Consider the following 24,280-nt stretch of genomic DNA (forward strand, 5'->3'; position numbering starts at 1 on the left):
AAGATCCCAGGTAACTTTCTGTCTTCAATTTTGCATGTCTCTTATGTACCTGGCTTCCTAATATACTTCAAAATTAGCATCTAGAAGAGCAAGCCAAGATTCCTGTATTTGCCCCAAAATAAAATAAATAAAACCTATTATTCTAGGTAGTTAGTGAATCACTAATAGACAAAAACACACAAAGTCTTACTATTAAGCAGTCTCCAGGCACTGTGGAAGTGCTTTCCAGCAGGACAGCTCTTTAAGTCTTGGCCTACAGTTCTGGCTTCATCACCTTTGCTCAGCAAAAATCAAACAACAAATATAAACATTCAACATTTAATTTTTTTTTCTAAGAATTAACACAGTTAAAAAAATCTAAATTTTCTAAGCCAAAGATGATGCACGTTTATTTTCATTGTTTCATAATGTTTAATTCCATTTTTCCAAAATAAATTTTGTTTTACTTCCCTTTCTTGCCCCCGATATACATGCAATCTATTGCTTGTGGCCTTTCCCAGATACCCATTGTGATAGAGTAGGAAGAACCTCCAGAATTTGCTAGGCACTGTTAAGAATGGAAGATGTCTAAGACATGTTTTCAACAAACAAGAATCTTGAGAGCGTCAACGAAAAAAATCAAACTCTGGGCTGGGCACGGTGGCTGACACCTGTAATCCCAGCACTTTGGGAGGCCGAGGTGGGAGGATCACCTGACGTCAGGAGTCTGAGACCAGCCTGACCAACATGGAGAAACCATGTCTCTACTAAAAATACAAAATTAGCCTGGGCATGGTGGCGCATGCCTGTAATCCCAGCTACTTGGGAGGCTGAGGCAGGAGAATCGCTTGAACCCGGGAGGCGGAGGTTGTGGTGAGCCAAGATTGCACCATTTCACTCCAGCCTGGGCAACAAGAGCAAAACTCCATCTCAAAAAAAAAAGAAAAAAAAATCAAACTCTGTAAAATATTTGAAGAGATTTATTCTGAGCCAAATATGAATGACCATAGCTCCTGACACAGCCCGCAGGAGATCCTGAGAACATGTGCCCAAGGTAGTCAGGGTGTAGCTTGGTTTTATACATTTTAGGGAGACATGAGACATCAGTCAAATCCATTTAAGATATACATTGGCTAGGTCCAGAAAGGCAGGACAACTTGAAGCAGGGGATTCCAAGTTATAAGTAGATTTAAAATTTTTCTTTTTTTCTTTTTTTTTTTGAGATGGAGTTTCACTCTTGTTGCCCAAGCTGGAGTGCAGTGGCGTGATCTCCGCTCACCATGACCTTTGCCTCCCGGGTTCAAGTGATTCTCCTGCTGCAGCCTCCTGAGTAGCTGGACTTACAGGCATGTGCCACCCTGCCCAGCTAATTTTGTATTTTTAGTAGAGACAGGGTTTCTCCATGTTGATCAGGCTGATCTCAAACTTCCGACCTCAAGTGATCCCCCGGCCTTGGCCTCCCAAAGTGCTGTGATTACAGGCGTGGGCCACTGCGACTGGGCTGATTTAAAATTTTTCTAATTGGCAGTTGGCTGAAAGATTTTTCAATAGAAAGGAATATCTGGGTTGTGATGGGTTGTGGAGACCAAAGTTTTATCACGCAGATGAAGCCTCTAGGTAGCCGGCTACAGAGAAAATAGACTGTAAATGTTTCTTATCAGACTTAAGGTCTGTGTTGATGTTAATGCTGGAGAGGCATAATGAGGCATGTCCAACACCCACCTCCCTAAATGCCCTGAATCAGTTTTTCAGGTTAAATTTTAGAGTGCCCTGGCCGAGGAGGAAGTCTATTCAGATGGTTGGGGGCCTTTGAATTTTATATTTGGTTTACAAGAGCTAGCAAGGTGTGAAAAGAGAAATCAATTTCCAGGAAAGGAGGCAGAGAGCCACCATTTGGTGTGCATTTAATCACTTTCAGAACTTGATTAAATTTGATTATGGATCCCATTGAACCAGGAAAAGTTCCCTTGTCCCCCTCCCAGGGGTGGGTGTGTGGCTTGCTTCTTCAGTGCCCGGCTGCTCAAACCTAGAGGGGAGCATACAGATGGGTAGGTTGTGGGGCTCCAACCCCACAGTAGCGTCTAGGCGTGAATGTTTACAGCTCCTGAAGCCCCAGAGGGCATGTGTTACAAGGTGCGTGAATGTTTACAGCTCCTGAAGCCCCAGAGGGCATGTGTTACAAGGTGCTCTTTTAGTTTTGCCGTCTGCAGCTTGTGTTAACCAGCTAAATTAGACCCTCTACCTTGTCAGAGGGCTTTCTGTATCCCGGGATCTTGCCTTGATATACCGGAAGAATTGGATCACACTTGGACTTGGAGAATGAGTGCAAGGTTTTATCATTTTTAAAATTTTTAAAAAAAATTTAATTAAATTAATTAATTTATTAATTTATTTTTGAGATGGGCTCTTGTTCTGTTGTCCAGGTTGGAGTGCAGTGGCGCGATCTCGGCTCACTGCAACGCCCACCTCCCGGGTTAAAGAGATTCTCCTGCCTCAGCCTCCCGGGTAGCTGGGACTACAGGCGCCCGCCACCACGCCCGGCTAATTTTTTGTATTTTTAGTAGAGAAGGAGTTTCACCAGGTTAGCCAGGATGGTCTCAATCTCCTGACCTCGTGATCCGCCCGCCTCAGCCTCCCAAAGTGCTGCGATTACAGGCATGAGCCACGGCGCCCAGCCTGAGTGCAAGGTTTTACTAAGTAGAGGTAGCTCAGAGGAATTCAGGAGGGGATAGAGTGGGAAGTTTTTCCCCCGGAGTCGGCCGCTCAGCGGCCTGGGCTGGCCTCTGACTACTCCAGCTAAACTCCGCGTGTTCTGCTTCTGCAGGTTGGTGGCCTGCCGGTGTGCCGGTGCCTATCTGTGCGTTCCTCTCAATATCCAGCTGCCTGAGTGTTCCTCTGCTGATGTGCTCCTCTCAATGTACAGCTGCCTCTGTTTCTGCCTTGCTAGGGTCTTGCGTTTTCATAGGCACAGAATGGGGGCGTGGCAGGCCAGGGTGTTCTTGGGAAATGCAACATTTGCGCAGGAAAACAAAAAATGTCTGTCCTCATCTAGGTCCATGGGGGTGGAGCCCTAGCCAGGGACCACGCCCTCCTCTACTCAGCACTTTCTTTTTTTTTTTTTTTTTTTTTTTTTTGAGAGGGAGTTTACTCAGCACTTTCTTTCCCCACCTCTGTATCATTTAAAGGGACCACGGTGTTCCCTTCCCAGCACTTCCCTATCACCATCGCTAGAGATTCTGATAGAAAGGGAAGGAGAGGGGAGAGTTCTTGTTTTGATGCAGTTCTTGCTGGCTTTGGAGGCTGACTGTACTGTACTGAATGTAGCCATCTTTGGTGGTGGTTTACTGGGGCAGGGGCAGGGGCAAATACAGATAACTCCTCTATAGTTGCTTTAAGCATTCAAGTCTCATGGGAGATGTAATCTAAGGGGCCCTCCCTATTGAAAACAAGGATGTCTTGGGGAGGTTAAGAAAAAGTGTGGGCGAGGATGCGGTTGAGATGGTTCTTGGAATCGATCCCTGGCCCCCGAACTTTAACGCCAGCCCTTGAAATGTGTGTGTAGCTCACACACACGAATGTGTGTATACAAGTTGGAGTATTCCTGGAGCTCATGCATGCACGTCCGTCACAAAGGATTTGAAAGGGCGAATCAGATGAGATTCTGAAAAAAAAATACTTGCGGACTTCATGATTGGGGACAGCGTGGTAGGTTTGTTTTGTTTTGTTTTTTAGATCGGGTCTCCCCCTGTCGGTCAGGCCGGAGGGTAGTGGCTACCCACAGGCGAGTCCACGGCAAGTCCACTACAGCCTCATCTTCCTTGGCTCAGGCGATCCTGCCTCAGCCTTCTGAGTAGCTGAGACTACAGGAGCGTGCCACCGTGCCTAGCTGCAGTGATTTTTTGTTTGTTTTGAAACGGAGTCTCACTCTGTTGCCCAGGCTGTAGTGCAGTGGCGCGATCTCAGCTCACCGCAACCTCCACTTGCCGGGTTCAAGTGATTCACCTGCCTCAGCCCCACCAAGTAGCTGGAATTAAAGGCACGCGCCAGTACGGCCGGCTTATTTTTGTACTTTTAGTAGAGACCCCCGTCTCTACAGTTTCACCATGTTAGTTAGGCTGGTCTCGAGCTCCTGACCTCGTGATCCGCTCGCCTCCGGCCTTTCAAAGTGATGGGATTACAGGCGTAAGCCGCCGCGCCCGGCCTCTGCAGTGATTTTTAAAGAGTCTTTTATAAGTATATTTCCTTTAACCATTATTTTCAATACGCAAATCTCTTGAAAATACGTTCCTCTTTTGGAAAAAAAAAGGCTGGGGGAACTGTATTAAAAAAAAAAAAAAAAACAGAAAAAACTTCTTCCATTCCCAACGTAATCATGGCATATCGTGTGTATGCTTCCAGGACTTTTCTTCTGTATGTTTACATACAGATAGTGCATGCTTTTGTTTCGTGCTTCACGTCTATCCCATCTTAAAGATGGTTTTACAACCTGCTGTTTTACGACCTGCTGACTTTACGAAGTGTCGTAAAGTCCCGTCCACTTCAGCGTCTTTCCCACCGCAGCACAAAAGGCCACGCAGGCCATTCTACCCCTGGCGGCCAAGAGGCGGGGTGGCAGGCTCTAGACCCTGCTGGCCGGGGCGAAGACGGCGCGCGGCTATGACGCACCGCCGCGTGCGCGGTGTCGGCAGTAGCTGCGGCGCAGGGGCGGAGCGAAGGCTGCGGCGGCGTCGGGTACGCGCACACGTTGCATCTTCTTGCTTTCGCGGGGTTCTGCGTGGTTCTGGCACCAGCCGGGCGTACTGACAGGTAGACCAGCGGACTGGTGGAGATGGCGACGCTCTGTCTGACCGTGAATTCAGGAGACCCTCCCTTAGGTAAGGGACCGAGGCCAGTGACCTGTGTGGGTTGCATCAGCCAGGGAGGGTGCGGGGCGAGGAAGGTCGCTGCGCCCCGGCTTTCCGCAGTGGTGGTCACCATCTGGGAAGTTGGACCTGCCCCACGCCCCAGAATTGTACGTGGAGGAGGCTCTGCTCCCTTCGCCCCCTGTCCCCAGCAGGTGCATCTGCTCCTGAAGATGTTTTTCCCGGGCTTGGAGGGAGGTGCGGTGTGAGCCCGGGCTAGGCAACACGAGACTCCGCTTCGGATCTTCTTCTCAGAGGGATGAACTCCCTGTCAACTCACCTCTCCCTTTTTCCCCCGGAGACCGAGAGTTGCTCGTGGAAATAACGTTTTTAAAACTTAAAATCCAATTATCGTCACTTCTCTTTTAGCATTTTTTCTCCGACTAAGCCTTTTTCTTACCTCCTTTCCTGTCCTCTCAGAAGAAATCCTCGGTTCACTTGAGTCAAATTTTCCTTACGTTTTATCGAGTTCAGAAGAAAGAAGCCAGGCGAGCGTATTAGCATTTAGGGTTTCAACTGAGGCTGCATTTATTTTTAATTAAAGGTGTTGGGTAATTGGGGAAAACACCCAGGTACACTGTAGACTGATGCGGTTGCTTTTACTGCACCCTGTGGATGTGTAGTATATTTCAGAGTAAACATTGGATCTGTCACCTTACTGATACATCTTAAGTTCGGTTTGGAATGACTTTTGCGACATGACCAAGGTTATTGTTGGTGGATTGCTTAGAATTTCTGCTTTTTCATTACTTTGGGAAATTACACAAAAGAATTTAAGTAGTTTGACGATTTTTTTTTTCTTTTGAGAGTCAGGGTTTGCTCTGTCGTCCAGGCTGGAGTGCAGTGGCGCTTTCAAGGCTCACTGCAATCTCGAACTTCCGGGCTCAAGTGATCCTCCCACCTCAGCCTCCTTAGTAGCTGGGACTACAGGCGCGTGCCACCATGCCTGGCTAATTTTCTGTTTGTGTCTTTTTTGGAAAGATGGTGTTTCACTGTGTTGCCCAAGCTGGTGTCAAACTTCTGGGCTCAAACCATCCTGCCTTGGCCTCCCAAAGTACTAGGATTACAGGCGTGAGCCCCGGTACCCGGCCTGACCTAATATTTGCTAATGCGTATGTATGATAATAGACATACAGTGCTTTATAGTGTTCAGTAAGCCCATACCTTTATATACAACTGGCCCCGTGGGGCTGATGAAATTATTCATTATGTTCTCTGGTGATGTTTTAAGGCTGTTGAACAAAAACACAACTTGATAGCCATTTTAAGATTTAAAAGATGATAATGTTTTGGCGTATTGGTTGCAGTAATGGACTAACCGCACAACAAATCAATGAACTCTAAAAAGAATGGGTTTGATTCTTGGGCTGGAAAGGCACTAGAGTGCCCTCATGTTTGAGAGCAAACACATTTGTTCCTGCAGACCTGAGTCCAATCCTGGCTGCCACTTATTAGTTGTGAAACCTTGACAGGTTCCTTATTTAGCTTCTCCCAATAGTTTCCTTCTTTTAAGAAAGGGAGAATAATGTCTTTCACATAGGATTGGTTGCCAGAGTTAAATGAGACTATAGTTTAAAGTTCCTGATACTGGTGTGGTTTTTTTGTTTTTTTTTGTTTTTTTTGAGACCGAGCTCATTGCAACCTCTGCCTCCCAGGATCAAGCGATTCTTGTTCTCAGCCACATGAATAGTTGCGCTTACAGGTGCGCACCACCACGCCCGCCTAATTTTTGTATTTTTTAGTAGACACAGCATTTCGCCATCTTGGCCAGGCTGGTCTCAAACTCCTGACCTCAAGCAGTCTGCCCGCCTTGGCCTCCCAAAGTGCCAGGACCAGAGGTGTGAGCCACCATCCCCAACCTCCTGATACATTTTTCGTTACTTGGAAAATCACCCTGAAGGTGAACCTGTTTCCGTAGTGTATTACAGAACTCAGAATTCTGCCAGTATTCTATGAAACTCTTAAGTCTGTCGTTTTGAACTGTATGCCGGTTATCAGATATATAATTTTTCTAATTGCTTCTCCCCCTTCTTTTTAATTTTTGATTTAATTATTCCCAGTTGTTTAATTCAATTACATTTTATCTTTAAGTAATATAAGTAGATGAAACATTTTTTAAAAATAGGTTGCATTGCTAGAATTTTCCTATTTTATATGCATTCATCATGTTATATATTTAATGTTAATTTCAAACCTACAACAAAGCTGCAAGACTAGAACAAAGACCTTTCTCCCCCCGTACCACCCAAGAGCATACTGTAGATATGAGGCTTCAGTACCTCAGCATAACTCCCGTGTACATCCCCAACAAACTTGGAAACTCCACATGATCTCACACGAGCACCCAAATCAGGAAGTACACTTGGGTAGAATGCTTCCATCTAATGCACAGACCCCATCCTTGTTCTATCACTATTTGTTAAAACGAGACCCTCCATAGTGTTGGGATCAAAATCCTGTATTATGCTTTGTTTGCATCTCGTTGTCACCTCTCTCCAGTTTCTTTCAGTCTGGAATGGTTTACTAGTCTTCCCTTGGCTTTCATAGCTTTGACCTTTCTGAAGATTACAGGCCACTTAACTTGAAGAATGTCCCCTGTTTAAGTTGTCTGATATTTCCTGGTGTCTAGATTCAGGCTCTGTGTCTTTGGCAGGAATAGCATAGTTATTCCTTGTTCTTCATTGCAGCCCATCAGTTGGTGCATGAATTTAATTTTCCCATTACTAATGATTCTAACCTTGATTTTAATGGGCAGATGCGTTGGAATCATGTAAATGTTCCTCTTTGCATCTGACCTTCACCCACTAGTTTCAGTATCCAATGATGCTTCCTACCTAACTTGATTTTTATGATTTTATGATGTTTGCAAAATGGTGACTTTCCAATTCTACCATTCCTTCTATATGTATTAGTTGGCATTTTTCTGTGAGGAGAGCTTTCTCTTTTTCCCATTTTAAAAAAAAGTCATAGCAAAATATACTCAAGAAGTTACAATTTGTATTATTTTCTATTTAAAATTATTTTATTTTTAAAAATTAGTTTTATTGAATTATAACTTGTGTACAATTAAGTTTACCAATTTTAAGTGATTGACAAATGTATACAGTGTGTAATCTACACCACAGTCATCATTACTTCAGAAAGTTCTCTCATGCCCCTTTGCAGTCATTCCTTTCCCTATCGCTGGCACCTTGTAGCCACTCATCTTTTTGTCACTCTTGTTTTGCTTTTTTTATAATTTCATATACATTGAATCATATCATATATATTCTTATATTCTCATATATGTCTAGGATAATACTTCTGAAATTCATATATCTTTTTGTCTGTGACAGTAGTGTACTTTTGTTGTTTTGTTTTTTTTTGGTTTTTGAGATGGAGTCTTGCCCTGTCACCAGGCTGGAGTGCAGTGGAGCGATCTTGGCTCACTGCAACCTCTATCTCCCAGATTCATGCAATCCTCCTGCCTCAACCTCCCGAGTAGCTGGGACTACAGGCGCCCGCCATCATGCCCAGCTAATTTTTTGTACTTTTAGTAGAGATGGGGTTTCACCCTGTTGGCCAGGTGGTCTCGATCTCTTGACCTCATGATCCGCCCACCTCGGCCTCCCAAAGTGCTGGGATTACAGGTGTGAGCCACCATTGCCCGGCCAGTAGTTCACTTTTTTATTTGCTGGATAAAATTTCATTGTGTAGGTGTGCTAAAATTGATCTCCTTTATTTTGATGGTCAGTACCCTGATTTGCCAGTGGAAGCCCCTCCAACCTGGACTCTATGTCCTTTTTTTTTTTTTTTTTTTTGGGAGATGGAGTTTTATTCTTGTTGCTCAGGCTGGAGTGCAGTGACACGATCTCGGTTTACTGCAACGTCCGCCTCCCAGGTTCAAGCAATTCTCCTGCCTCAGTCTCCTAAGTAGCTGGGACTATAGGCACATGCCATCATGCCTGGCTAATTTGTTGTCCAGACTGGTCTCGAACTCCTGAGCTCAGGCAATCCACCTGCCTCAGTCTCCCAAAGTGTTGCGATTACAGGTATGAGCCACTGTGCTTGGCCTTTTTTTTTTTTTTTTGCGGGGGGACAGAGTCTTACTCTGCTGCCTATGCTGGAGTGCAGTGGCATGATCTTGGCTCACTGCAACCTCTGCCTCCTGGGTTCAAGTGGTCCTCCTGCCTCAGCCTCCTGAGTAGCTGGGATTACAGGCATGTGCCACCACACCCAGCTAATTTTTGTAGTTTTAGTAGAGACGGGGTTTCACCATGTTAGCCAGACTGGTCTCAAACTCCTGATCTCAGGTAATCCTCCCACCTTGACCTCCCAAAGTGCTGGGATTATGGGCCTGAGCCACCATAACTGGCAGACTCTGTGTCCGTTCAACGTATCTCTTCTCTGTCTTTGAGTACTCCTTTGCTTTCTAACACAGTAAGATTTTTCAGGTTTATTTTGTACTTTCCTTGCCACAACCCTGTTTCCACTGGAGCATGGTGTTCATAAATCAGTATCTGGGTGCTAGTTGTCCATCTTTTTTTTTTTTTTTTTTTTTAAGATGGAATTTCACTCTTGTTGCCCAGACTGGAGTGCAATGGCGCAATCTTGGCTCACCACAATCTCTGCCTCCCGGATTCAAGTGATTCTCCTGCCTCAGCCTCCTGAGTAGCTGGGATTACAGGCATGTGCCACCACGCCCAGCTAATTTTATAATTTTAGTAGAGATGGGGTTTTTCCATGTTGGTCAGGCTGGTCTCAAACTCCCGACCTCAGGTGATCCGCCCACCTCGGCCTCCCAAAGTGCTGGGATTATAGGCGTGAGCCACCATGCCCAGCTGTCCATCTTAACCAAATTAAGGGACAGAGAATTAATGAATCAATTAAGTGTCAAGAGGCCATATTACACTGTTTTAGAGTTTGAACTGTGGACTGCATTAGACTTGCATTCAGATCCTAACTACCATATATTTTGTCAGGGACATTAGGCTAGTTATTTAACTCCTTTAAGCCTTATTTCCTGTTCTGTAAAATGGGGATGAAAGTATCTCACTCTTTTTTTTTTTTTTTGAGACAGTTTCGCTGTGTCATTCAGGCAGGAACGCAGTGGTGCAATCACGGCTCACTGCAGCCATGACTTCCCAGGCTCAGGCAGCCCTCCCACCTCAGCCCCTTGGGTAGCTGGGACCACAGGCATGTACCACCATGCCCAGCTCATTTTTGTATTTTTTTGTAGAGACAGGGTCTTACTATGTTGCCCAGGCTGGTCTTGAACTTGTAGGTTCAGGCAGTCCTCCCACCTCAGCCTCCCAAAGTGCTAGGATTATAGGCGTGAGATACCATGTCCTTCTAATCTAACTCTACAGGTTACCCCAAAGATGAAAAATTATAACTGTAAAGCATTTAGCATAGTGACTACGACATAATAGTCACTCAAATACTATTAATGATAGCTTTTTTTTTCTTTTCTTTTTTAGTTTTTTAAAAATCCAAGGTCAACATATTAACAAAAGCTTTTATATAAGGCACAATACTATTTTTTATTTTATTTAATTTTTTTTTTTGAGACGCAGTTTCACTCTTGTCACCCAGGCTGGAGTGCAATGGCTCAGTCTCGGCTCACCACAACCTCTGCCTCCTGAGTTCAAGTGATTCTCCTGCCTCAGCCTCCCGAGTAGCTGGGATTACAGGCATGCACCACCATGCCTGGCTAATTTTCTGTTTTTAGTAGAGACGGGGTTTCTCCATGTTGGTCAGGCTGGTCTTGAACTCCCAAACTCAGGTGATCCGCCTGTCTCGGCCTCCCGAAGTTCTGGGATTACAGGCATGAGCCACCATGCGCAGCTGGCACTATATTAATTTCTTTTTGTCTCTGAAGGGAGGAGCAGATTAATTTCAGTGTCTCTAACTGAAAGCTGAACAAATTCAAAACCAGTTGGATATGCTAGTGAATGGATTCTGGATTCTGATTTGTTGCTGCTCTGAGACAAAAGACTATACTTTCTGTCTACAGACTACTGAGAAAGTCCTTACAAGACTTAATATTGGTTTGTTGACTCATCCTGATTGCTTTATGATTCAAGTTATAAACACTGCATTGCTTTTAAAGATAAAAAATCTTTTCATATTATTTATAGGAGCTTTGCTGGCAGTAGAACATGTGAAAGACGATGTCAGCATTTCCATTGAAGAAGGGAAAGAGAATATTCTTCGTGTTTCTGAGTAAGTGTTTTCATCTTTTTATCTTCAGTACTGATTGGCTTTTTTTTTTTTTTTTAAAGACAGAGTCTGCCTCTTTTGCCCACGCTGGCATGATCATAGCTCACTGTACCTAGAGCTCCTGGACTCAGGATCCTGCCATCTCAGTCTCCCAAGTAGCTAGGACTGCAAGCACATGCCTCCACACCTGGCTAATTAAAAAATGTTTTTTCTAGAGGTAGGATACCACTATGTTGCCCAGACCAGTTTCGAACTCCTGGCCTCAAGCCGTCCTCCGGCCTCAAGCCATCCTCCAGCCTCAGCATCCCAAACCACTAGGGTTAAAGACATGAGCCACCATGTCTGGCCTCTGAATGGCATTTAAAAAAATATTCAGCCGGGCGCGGTGGCTCAAGCCTGTAATCCCAGCACTTTGGGAGGCCGAGACGGGCGGATCACCAGGTCAGGAGTTTGAGACCAGCCTGGCTAACACGGTGAAACCCCGTCTCTACTAAAAAATACAAAAAACTAGCCGGGCGCGGTGGCGGGCGCCTGTAGTCCCAGCTACTCGGGAGGCTGAGGCAGGAGAATGGTGTGAACCCAGGGAGGCGGACCTTGCAGTGAGCTGAGATCCGGCCACTGCACTCCAGCCTGGGCGACAGAGCGAGACTCCGTCTCAAAAAAAAAAAAAAAAAAAAAAAAATATTCAGCATTGCCAGGTGCGCTGGCTCACACCTGTAATCCCAGCACTTTGGGAGGCCGAGGCAGGTGGATCACAAGGTCAGGAGATCGAGACCATCCTGGCTAACACAGTGAAACCCTGTCTCTACTAAAAATATAAAACCTTATCCGGGTGTGGTGGCACGTGCTTATAATCCCAGCTACCCGGGAGGCTGAGGCAGGAGAATCGCTTGAACCCGGGAGGCGTAGGTTGCAGTAAGCCGAGAACGTGCCACTGCACTCCAGCCTGGGTGACAGAGTTAGACTCCGTCTCAAAAAAAAATTCAGCATCAAATGTTGTATGCTTGTTTTACTTACTAATTAGGTAGATTGTCCCTAGAAAGAAGTATGCTTTTCTTTATTCTAAAATAACCGAATCTAGAGACTTAAATTTTTCAGCAAACTGATTCCCCATGTAATCTGTTTAAAAGGAACTAGAGGTCTAACTTTGAGAGCCCATCTGCAACACCAGCTCCTGAAATGAGGCACAGTTATTTAATTGGACTGGCCTATTCCCAGAAATGAGTGACTGGTTTAATGGAATCCTTTGGCGCCTAGCTATTGATTTTTTCCTGTACAACCACCAACTCAGCTTTTAACGGAAACTTCTAGGGAAGTTTCAGACAGGGGAATGTTGCCTCAGAAAGTGATATCCCAAAGACTGGCACTTTGACATGCTGAGAGGCCTTAGAAGCTACCTCAGAATCAGGGTACCTCTAACCTTGTTTCCTTTCACAGCCCTCCATGCCCACCTCCCCCATCACGTAGAGAGGGACTTTCTAGAATTTCCTCATGTGACCAAGAAAGCATCTTTCCAAAAGAAATGCAGTTGACTTAAATCCCCTCCTTAGGGATCTCATCAAATAATCTGGAAAGGTCAGTCAATCCCAGCTTAGACTTCACCTGCGCTTCTGAGGGCAGCTTTAAGATATTACCTAGGTGACTTTATCCGTATCATAAGACAGTCTTTGTTCCTGTGCAGCTCTGTTTCTTATCTTCCTTTAATGTTGCTCTCTCACCTCCCTGCGCCCACTTCCTGGTCCGTTTATTCTGATGATTTACTTTTGCGCTAAAGAATTATCTACATTCCCTATCTTTCTGCTCCCCTATGAAACAGGGTATGTGGCCAGGTGCGGTGGCTCATGCCTGTAATATCAACACTTTGGGAGGCCAAGATGGGTGGATCACTTGAGGTCAGGAGTCTGAGACCAGCCTGGCTCACTTGGTGAAACCTCGTGTCTACTAAAAATACAAAAAAATATTAGCCGGGCATGGTGGCACGTGCCTGTAGTCCCAGCTACTCAGGAGGCTGAGGCAGGAGAATAGGTTGAACCTGGTGGGTGTACATTGCAGTGAGTCAAGATCGTGCCACTGCACTCCAGCCTGGGCGACAGAGCAAGATTCTGTCTCAAAAAAAGAACTAAAAAACTTTGCCAGATAGAAGAATCTGGACCAAATTGAAAGAGGGTTTCAAGGATATATTTTCAAGCAGGACGCAGATTTTGAAATGTTTCAACACAATGTTAAAGGCCCCTAATAAACTGACATAAGAAAGACTTGTATTAGGGAAGGGATACAGTATACAAAATAAGAGGTATTACCAGCTTGGTATCATTTTCTCATGAAAAAAAACTTAGGAATAGATTTGAAAGAAGTGCCATGCAGCTTCTTGACTTGGAGAACTGCAGTCCCCCTTGTTGAGCCTCAAAGGGAAAAATGAAAATAATCCAAGAGGAGGATTTCTGTTCTCTACCACTCTTTTTCCTGATGCTTTATAGTTCTTTGTTGACTAAAAATAATTGAATGTGGCATAGTGTTATTAAGAGTTGTAATAGGCCGGGTGCAGTGGCTCACACCTGTAATCCCAGCTCTTTGGGATGCCGAGGCGGGTGGATCATGAGGTCAGGAGATCGAGACTACCCTGGCTAACACGGTGAAACCCCATCTGTACTACAAATAAGAAAAAAAAAAAAATTAGCTGGGCATGGTGGCGGGTGCCTATAGTCCCAGCTACTCAGGAGGCTGAGGCAGGAGAATGGTGTGAACCTGGGAGGCGGAGCTTGCAGTGAGCCGAGATTGCGCCACTGAACTCCTGCCTGAGCGACAGAGTGAGACTCCGTCTCCAAAAAAAAAAAAAGAGTTGTAATACATAGAATGTCGCTAATTCAAATATGTTGATTTTAAAAGCCAGATGTTATTTATGTAATATCTATAGTGATGTTACTTTCTCCTACCTGCAGTGATTGGAATTAGGCTAGTATTGTCTTGTAAGTTAACTTTAATGAATTAATCTAATGATTTTTGCCTTAATAAAAGTACTGCCCCAAGACAGAAAAATAGTCATTACTGAAATGCTTGGCTTCTGTTAATAGTAGGTACATATTTCACTTGAAAGCCACTAATTCGTCTTTGCCAGACTTACTCTTACTGTTGACTTGCTGGTCACAAAATTTATAAACTGTTTGTAGTGATAATCACAAAGGCGACTGTGCATAATATGAGTAAAGGAAATTAATCTGTAATTGTATTCTCAAAGTACTAACCTAAATAAATTGTCCTGTGTGCCTCTTGCCCTCTCAATCCTCACTGCAGCCTTGGTCTCCTGGGCTCAAACGATTCCCCTCCCTCAGTGTCCCCTCCCCTTTTTCCTGGCCCCTGAGTAGCTGGGACCACAGACACATGCCACCACACCAGTGAATTTTTGTATTTTTGTAGAGATGGGATTTCGCCATGTTGCCTAGGGTGGTCTTTAACTCCTGGGCTCAAGCAATCCACCCACTTCAGCCTCCCAAAATGCTGGGATTATAGGCACGAGCCACTGCACCCAGCTGCAAAGGTAAACTTTTTATGTGTTCAAAATTAATGTCTTTCTGCAAGGTTCCAAATATCTTATTTATTTATTTATGTATTTATTGAGAGGGAGTTTTGCTTTTGTTGCCCAGGCTGGAGTGCAATGGTGCGATCTCTGCTTACTGCAACCTCTGCCTCCTGGGTTCAAGTGATTCTCCCGCCTCAGCCTCCTGAGTAGCTGGGATTACAGGCACCCGCCACCACACCTGGCTGGTTTTTGTATTTTCAATAGAGTTGGGGTTTCACCGTGTTAGTCTGGCTGGTCTTGAACTCCTGACTTCAGGTGATCCACCCGCCTTGGCCTCCCAAAGTGCTGGGATTACAGGCATGAACCAGTGTGCCCGGCCTTGATCATGTTATTTAAATGTCTTGACAAAATTAGTCTATTAAAAAGAAATTTTTTTTTAAGAAATAGAGCCTTGCTCTGTCACCCAGGCTGGAGTGCAGTGGCACGCTCATTACTCGCTGTTGCCTCAAACTCCTGGGATCAAGCCATCCTCCTGCCTCAGCTTCCCAAGTAACTGGACTATAGGTCTGTGCCACCACGCCAAGCTAATTTTGAGAGACAGGGTCTTGCGTTATTGTCTAGTCTGGTCTTGATCTCTTGACCTCAAGCTCTCCTCCCATCTTGACCTTGCACAGTGCTGGCATTGCAGGCATGAGTCATTGTACCTGGCCCTAGTCTGTTTTTTCATTAAAAGTTTTTGATGTGGTTGTTGTTGTTTTTTTTTTAGAGATGGGGTCTCACTCTGTCGCCTAGACTGGAGTGCAGTGGTGTTATCATAGCTCGCTGCAGCCTTGAGCTCCTGGGCTCAAGTTATCCCCCTGCCTCAGCCTCCTGAGTACCTGGGACCGCAGGCATGTGCCACACCCGACTGATTTTTGAAATATTTTGTAGAGATAGCATCTCACTTTGTTGCCCACGCTGGTCTCGGACTCCTGGCATCAGGCAGTCTTCCTGCCTTGGGTTCCTAAAGTGCTGGAGAGTTTTGTTAAGATAGGATCTTTTTCTGTTGCTCAAGCTAGAGTGCAGTGGCATAATCACGACTCACTACTCACTGCATACTTAAATTCCTGGGTTTAAGTGATCCTCCTGCCATGGCCTCCCGAGTAGCTGGGACTACAGACATGTACTACTACACTTGGCTAATTTTTAAAAATTTTTTGTAGGAACAGGGTTGTCCTATGTTGCCTAGGCTGGTCTTGAACTCCTGACTTAAAGTGATCCTCCTGCCTCAGCCTCCCAAAGTGCTGGGAGTATAGGTGTGAGCCACCACGCCCAGTCTCATTACAATTTTTTTTTTTTTTTTAAATCAAAGCTATCGCTGAGCTTTGTGACTTAAACCTGTAATCCCAGCACTTTGGGAGGCCAGGGTGGGTAGATTGCCTGAGCTCAGGAGTTTGAGACCAGCCAGGCAACATGGCAAAACCTCGCCTCTAGAAGAATTACAAAAATTAGCTAAGAGTAGTAGCACACTCCTCTGGTCCCAGCTACTTGGGGGACTGATGCCTGGGAATTGCTTGAGCCTGGGAGGTGAAGGGTATACTGAACCGATATTGTGCCCTGTACTCCAGCCTGAGTGATAGAAGTAGAACCCCATCTCTAAAAAATGAAACAAAAAACGAAAGCTACATATGCAAATACTTTAGCGGCATAGTGCTGTAAGTATTTTAGTAAAAAGCACCATTCACCTCCCATCTTCTATTTTTTCCTCTATAGGAACAAACATTTCAACCCTTTTGAGCTGATTCTTTTGTATTGACCTCTGTCTGTAACATTCTAGTATTGTTTCTCCTTATTTTTCCAGTTTTAGACAATATCTTTCCACTAAGAAAGAGAAAGCTGGGCCAGGCACGGTGGCTCACGCCTGTAATCCTAGCACTTTGGGAGGCTGAGGCGGGTGCATTGCTTGAGCTCAGCAGTTCAAGACCGGCTTGGGCAACATAGTAAAATCCTGTCTCTACAAAAAAAAAAAAAAGCAAAAATTAGCTGGGTATGATGGCTTCGCCTGTACTCCCAGCTACTTGGGACGCGGAGGCAGGACAATCACCTGAGCCCAGGAGACAGAGGTTGCAGTGAGCCAAGATCACACCACTGCACTCCAGCATGAATGACAGAGGGAGACCCTGTCTCAAAAAAAAAAAAAAGGAAAAAAAAAAAGAAAAGATAAAGCTGAGCTGGGTGTGGTGGCTCAGCACTTTGGGAGCTGTAATCCCAGCACTTTGGGAGGCCAAGGAAGATGGATCACCTGAGGTCAGGAGTTCGAGACCAACCTGACCAACATGGAGAAACCCCACCTCTACTAAAAACACAAAGCTAGCCTGGCATGGTGGTGCATGCCTATAATTCCAGCTACTCAGGAGGCTGAGGCAGGAGAATAGCTTGAACCTGGGAGGTGGAGGTTGCAGTGAGCCGAGATTGTGCCATTGCACTCCAGCCTGGGCAACAAGAGTGAAACTCCATCTCAAAAAAAAAAAAGATAAAGCTGAAACACTTTCCCCTGTTGCCATTCCGTACACACAGTCACCCCATACTCATAAACTTCTGCTGTCTATCTCCCCCTTTCTCCCAGTGTAGTTGTACCATAATTGTCGTTTGATTACCGTTCTGTATTTACGTTATAATGACCATGTAAGTTTTATTTACTGCTGAGCCACATGGTATAATTGCTTTTCATGTAAAACTATTAGTTTTTCATGGAATAATTGCTGTTTGTTTGCTTTGTAATTTTCTTCTGAAACTTTCTGAGTGTTGAACTTTTCTATGTGACTTCAGGAAGTTTGGAGGAATCTTCCCTTAGGAGTCAGTATTCTCAAATTTTACAATCATATGCTTTAGTTCGGGTCTATTTTTCATCTGTTCTGCTGGGCATTTGGTTGCCTTTTTCGTTGTGGAAACTTGGAAATCCTGCTTTCGGAAATTGAAAAAATTTTTTCTGAGATTTGAAAAATGTTTTTCTCTCCATTTTCTGTTGTTTATGTGGGTGTTGGGATTAGTCCTTTTATTTTTCTAAGTTGTCACCTCCTTTTTCCATCTCTCTTTTTTTTTTTTTTTTTGAGACGGAGTCTCACTCTTGTTGCCCAGGCTGGAGTGCAATGGCGCGATCTCGGCTTCCCACAACCTCTGCCTCCCTGGTTCAAGTGATTCTCCTGCCTCAGCCTCCCAAGTAGCTGGGATTACAGTCATGCACCACCATGCCCAGCTAATTTTCTATATTTAGTAGAGACGGGGTTTTTCCATATTGGTCACGCTGGTCTCAATCTCCCGACCTCAGGTGATCTGCCTGCCTTGGCCTCCCAAAGTGCTGGGATTACAGGCGTGAACCACTGCTCTGGCCCCATCTCTTTATTTTTTTATATGTTTTTGAGATGGAGTCTTGCTCTGTTGCCCAGGCTGGAGTGTAATGGCACAATCTAGGCTCACTGCAACCTCCGCCTTCCATATTCAAGCGATTCTCCTGCCTCAGCCTCCCAAGTAGCTGGGATTACAGGCATGCACCACCATGCCTAGCTAATTTTTGTATTTTTAGTAGAGATGGGATTTTACCGTGTTGTCCAGGCTGGTCTGGAACTCCTGATCTCAGGTGATCTGCCCACCTTGGCCTCCCAGAGTGCTGGGATCACAGGTGTGAGCCACCGTGCTCGGCCTCTTTATTTTTATTTTTATAGATGGAGGTCTCAGTATGCTGTCCAGGCTGGAGTGCAATGGATAGTCACAGGTGGAATTGTAGCACACTACAGCCTCCAACTCCTGGGCTTAACGATACACCAGCCTCCGCCCCCTGAGTAGTTGGAACTACAGCTGTGTACCAACATGCCTGGCCCATTTTTTTTTTTTTCTTTACTTTCTGGAAAGTTCGTCAACTTTATTATCCCATTTTTCTATTGAGGTTTTTAAATTTGGCTATTATATTTTTAGTATCTGAGTGTTCTGTTTTTTTACATTCTGGATACTCCTTTTTTAGTATCCTGTTGTTTTACCATTGCAGTATTTTTGTGTTGTTGCTAAAAATAAATTTATTCATTTTTTAAAAACTTATTTTAGGTTCAGTGGTACATGTGCAGGTTTGTTATGTAGGTAAACTTGTGTCATGTGGAGTTTGTTGTACGTATTATTTTGTAACCCAGGTACTAAGCCATCCAATAGTTATTTTTTCTGCTCTTCTCCCTCCACCCAACATCCACCCTTAAACCCCAGTGTCTGTTGTTCCCTTTTTTGTGTTCATATGGTCTCATCATTAAGCTCCCACTTATAAGTGAGAACATGCAGTATTTGGTTTTCTTTTCCTGTGTCAGTTTGCTAAGGATAATGGCCTCCGGTGCCATCCGTGTTCCTGCAAAAGACATGATCTTGTTTTTTTTTTTATGGCTGCATGATATTCCATGGTGTATATGTACCACATTTTCTTTATCCAGTCTGTCACTGCTGGGCATTTAGGTCCATGTCTTTGTTATTGTGAATAGTGCTGCAGTGAACATTTGCATGTATGTGTCTTCATGGTAGAATGAACTATATTCCTCTGGGTGTATTGCCAGTAATGGGATTGCTGGATTGAATCGTAGTTCTGTTTTTAGCTCTTTGAGAAATCGCCATATTTCTTTTTACAGTGGTTTGACTAATTTACACTCCCACCAACACTGTGTGGTTTTTCGTGTTTTGTTCTGAGATGGAGTCTTGCTCTGCTGCCCAGGCTGGAGTGCAGTGGCGCCATCTTGGCTCACTGCAACCTCCACTTCCCGGGTTCAAGCAATTCTCTTGCCTCAGCCTCCTGAGTAGCTGGGATTACAAGTGCCCACCACCACACCCAGCTAACTTTTGTATTTTTAGAAGAGACGGGATTTCACCACGTTGGCCAGACTGGTCTCAAACTCCTGGCCTCAAGTAATCTGTCCACCTCGGCCTCCCAAAGTGCTGGGATTACAGACATGAGCCACCGCACCTGGCCTGTGATGGGTTTGGACGAGGTTTGATCTGCCTTCTTAGCCTCTTTATTAGCAATATATTCTTTGCTCCTTTGCCTTGATTTATTTTATTTTTTATTTTTTGAAACAGGTTCTCTCTGTCATCCAGGCTGAAGCGCAGTGACGTGATCTCAGCTCACTGTGAGTTCAAGCGATTCTTGTGCCTTGGCCTTCTGAGTAGCTGGGAGCACAGGTGCATGCCACTAGGCCTGGCTAATTTTTGTGTTTTTAGTAGAAGATGGGGTTTCACCATATTAGCCAGGCTGGTCTCAAACTCCTGACCTCAAGTGATTCGCCCGTCTTGGCCTCCCAAAGCGCTGGGATTACGGGTGTGAGTCACCACTCCTGGCTAGCCTTGATTTGTTTTAAATCACTGTTATTCTCAATATCCCAGTTATATTTTTCATATTTGCACCTCTAAATAGACATGTAAAGAACAAATTAGCAGACTGGGCACAGTGGCTTACGCCTGTAATCCCAACACTTTGGGAGGCTGAGGTGGGTGGGTCACCTGAGGTCAGGAACTCGAGACCAGCCTGGCCAACGTCGTGAAACCCTGTCTCTACTAAAAATACAAAAAGTTAGCCTGTCATGGTGGTGGACACCTATAATCACAGCTACTTGGGAGGCTGAGGCAGGAGAATTGCTTGAACCCTGGAGGCAGAGGTTGCAGTGAACCAAGATCACACCATTGCATTCCAGCTTGGGCAGCAAGAGCGAAACTCCATCTGAAACAAACAAACAAACAAATTAGCAGATCTATTTTTTACTATAGTAGAAAATACATGGTAAATATAATAAGGTTTCCATTTTTACATTTCTTCATAAGTCTCATGACTTACTGATTTGCTAGAGCAGCAGTAATATTTTATCTCATGCTTATATTCTAGAAATGTGATATTCACAGATGTGAATTCCATACTTCGCTACTTGGCTAGAGTTGCAACTACAGCTGGGTTATATGGCTGTAATCTGATGGAACACACTGAGGTAAGCAATGAACATTTTGTTGTGTGTGTTTTGTCTTATGCTTCTGTTTTTTTATGGGAACCTCATCATTTATTGTTGGCTTATGAACTATTCTACTTAAGGATATTAACAGAGTGTTAATTATATAGACCAAGGTATGGAATGCTCATCTTGTTTTTGTTGTCACAAGAAAATTATTTTTTTGTAATTCCTAAGTTTGAACGTTTAATCCCCTACCAGCTGTTCTTTTGGGAGCGTTTAGTGCCATCTTTGCCTTCACAGATTCCTAGCATTTCATAGCCAGATGGGACTGTATAGATCATCTCATCCAACGTTCTTACTTTACGGATAAGGCAGCAAGCCTAGGAAAGTTAAGTTTGACCAGGGTAACATGCATAGTTTGGATCTCATTTTCTTTTCTAAGTGTATGCCTTGTTTAATTAATTATATCAGTAAATTAACTTTTGATACAATCATGTGCCTCTTAACAATGGGATGCATTCGAGAAATGTGTTATTAGGCAATTTCATCATTCTATCAGCATCATAGAGTGTACCCACAAAAACCTAAATGGGATAGCCTACTACACACCTAGGCTATACAGTGTAGCCTAGTGCTTCTAGACTACAAACCTATACTAGCAAGTTACAATACTCAATACAGTAGGCAATTGTAACACAATATGTATTTGTGTATCTAAACATAGACAACATAGATATAACTATAACCTTATGGGACCATTGTCATATATGCAGTCTGTCATTGACTGAAATGTCATTATGCAGTAGATGACAGTACTGCTTTTTAGATGCTGCTTTTTTTCCCGTTTGTATTCTGCTCTAACCTTCCTAAATCTCATAAAATTCAAAGTACACAGAATGGTTTCTAAGTACTAACTTTTAAATGTTTCAAGTAAATGAATCTGTTTGGCTGGGTACAGTCCCTTTGGTTCATTCAGATTGGTTACTTATTTCTGTACCAATTCTCAAATTCTTATTTTCCTATTCTTTCCTGAAGTGCCCCTCCACACTCTTGTAAAAAAAAAAAAAAAAAAAGCAGAAAGCATAGCAAAATAAATGTGGCATTTATTTAAGTTCCATTTTAGATTTTAGGCAATGAGAATTTAATCCACATAATGATAAATTGTATAATTTGAGAAAGGAAAAGCATAGTAAGAGTGTACTATTGCTCTAGTTAACTAGAATTTTTTTATAGTCTTTTTATATGTTGGAGTACATTTCTTTTCTATCTTTTATGTTCACAGATTGATCACTGGTTGGAGTTCAGTGCTACAAAATTATCTTCATGTGATTCCTTTACGTCTGCAATTAATGAACTCAATCATTGCCTGTCTCTGAGAACATACTTAGTTGGAAACTCCTTGAGTTTAGCAGATTTATGTGTTTGGGCCACCCTAAAAGGTATCAATAATTCCTAAAATGCTCTGTTTTAATCGTTTAATATTTTGCTGGATAAGAATTATACATATTTCTGTGTGTATGCATGTATGTATATGTGTATGTATATATATGTTTAGACAGTAACTTAAGACTTTATTACAGAGGAATGACCTCCCTGGCTGTTTTATTCCTATCCAGCTACAGGAATTCCCTGTCTTTTTCTGCCATCGTCTGTCTCACAACCCCAACTTCCTTCTTGCCTTTGGAGCTGATCTTGTTCCTGATAAAGAAGTCTCTATCCCATTTATGTTAGCACCTCTCCTACTTCAGCTATTATTTTACTCCAGACACTTGTCTCTGACTTGAAAAAAAGCCATTATTGCTCAGCGAGTATGTGATTGGGAGGTTAGGGAGTAGTGGGGTGATGTGGAGTTGTGGTTTTTCTTAGAGGTCACTTCCTTCTTCTACAACTAGTTTGCAACAGGTAAGAATATGCTTTTTCCAACTTGGAAAGCCAATTTTTTCAAAAACAACTTTCTTGAGGTATAATTGATATACAGGAAACCACACTTATTTAAAAATGTATAATTTGATGAATTTTGACTTTTATATACACACACACACACACACACACACACACACACACACCCACCCCTGTGGAACTATGGTTACAATCAAGATAATAAATATATCCACCATCCCCAAAAGTTCCTCATGCCTCTTTGTAATCAATCATCCACCCTCCCCTGGTTCCAGGCAACCAGCACGCCCAGCTTTGAATATTTTTCATCTTCAGTTGGTTGAACCTACGGTTATGGAACTCATGGACACAGCTCACTGTTTTAGAAAACATTTCATTGTATACCCAGATACTTAAATTTCATATTCCTTAGAAGCACAACTTTAAGCCATCTCATTTACTTCAGTTAGTCACAACTGGAACTTTGCTTTTGAAGCTGCAGATTGATTGAATAGTTTAAAACTATCTTTGCTCATAGGAAATGCTGCATGGCAAGAACAGTTGAAACAGAACAAAGCTCCAGTTCATGTAAAACGTTGGTTTGGCTTTCTTGAAGCCCAGCAGACCTTCCAGTCAGTAGGTACCAAGTGGGATGTTTCAACAACCAAAGCTCGAGTGGTAAGCCTTTTTTTCTTTCTTAAAAAAGAAAAAATGACATTTCAGTCTGTCTGAGGCCCTAGGTCTGAAAAGACAATTATTCCTACTCATAAAGTTTATTTTCTTTTAATAAATTTAAAAGGATCTTCTTGCAAGAATCTGACATTTTTATATCTTCGTTTCACTTTTAACTGTTCAGCTATATAAAGCCCTAATCTTTATATAACTAAAGATTTTGATCATCCAATATATGTCCCTTAGGCAGTTCAAACTCCATATAAATAAAACCTTATAATTTTACACCTTTGCAATTTTTTCTTTCTTCTGAATCTGCTGGTTTTTGAACCATTGAGCATCAAGTCCTGGGATTCTGCAGCACTGTTTCATTGATTTTGTAGGAAATCGTGACATAGTGCACAGTACAAAAGGTTCTTTTCTCAACCAGACTTGCTCCACTTCGATCTGTTTTACATTTTAGGAATGTGTTGTACAGTTTTGATTTAATTAAGGTTTTCTAATGTAAAATTTGAAAACTACTGTCTACTTGGATAAAGATAGCACAGTCCACAAAACAACACAGGTTGTTTTGGCTGCAAATCTTTACTCATCCTTCACTGTATTTCACATTTACTCAATGATCCCTGTTATGACTTCTCATGTGTGTAGATTTGTTTTCTGTCCTTCGGTGCTATCGCACTTTTTTGAGGCCTAATTGTTCCTTGCCTGCTTTAATACCATAATCTCATAACTAAACTTCCTTTTGTCTCATCTTTCTCTAGTTCAGGGTATCACTTTAGAAAGCACAAATCCGTGGTCCTGTTATCCCTGAGGACTGACTCCCCATTGCCTAAAACTTAAAAGCCAAACTTAAAAGGTCCTCTGTGTTTTTGACTTAATCTATTTCAGCTTCCTTCCCTACCCACCCAATATGCATTCCTAACTTTTAATGGACATTGCACTACTTTTTCCTGCCTTTGTGCCTTACCTACTCTGTTATTTATTTACTTAGAATGAATACTCCATATACTCTTTTTTTTTTTTTTTTTTTTTTTTGAGACGGAGTTTTGCTCATCACCCAGGCTGAGTGTGGTGGCACGATCTCGGCTCACTGCAGCCTCCGCCTCCTGGGTTCAAGCGATTCTCCTGCCTTACCCTCCTGAGTAGCTGGGACTACAGGTGCACGCTGCCACGGCTGGCTAATT

General features: G+C 43.4%; 1 protein-coding gene across 2 annotated transcripts in view; it reads left to right on the plus strand.

Moving 5' to 3' along the window:
* Nucleotides 1-4,537: 4,537 nt before the first annotated feature.
* Nucleotides 4,538-24,280, plus strand: part of EPRS1 (glutamyl-prolyl-tRNA synthetase 1) — an 84,637-nt gene continuing 64,894 nt past the window's right edge. Inside the window, exons 1-5 of one of the 2 annotated variants that reach the window (XM_050761019.1) lie at nucleotides 4,538-4,853; nucleotides 11,000-11,084; nucleotides 20,483-20,582; nucleotides 21,826-21,982; nucleotides 22,960-23,099. In XM_050761019.1, coding sequence (XP_050616976.1) covers nucleotides 4,808-4,853; nucleotides 11,000-11,084; nucleotides 20,483-20,582; nucleotides 21,826-21,982; nucleotides 22,960-23,099 — 528 coding nt within the window. In that variant the 5' untranslated portion in view covers nucleotides 4,538-4,807. The remainder of the gene's footprint in view (nucleotides 4,854-10,999; nucleotides 11,085-20,482; nucleotides 20,583-21,825; nucleotides 21,983-22,959; nucleotides 23,100-24,280) is intronic. The other variant, XM_050761027.1, reaches the window with a different exon arrangement.

This window comes from Macaca thibetana, chromosome 1, assembly GCF_024542745.1.
Source record: "Macaca thibetana thibetana isolate TM-01 chromosome 1, ASM2454274v1, whole genome shotgun sequence".
NCBI classification, from domain to species: Eukaryota; Metazoa; Chordata; class Mammalia; order Primates; family Cercopithecidae; genus Macaca; species Macaca thibetana.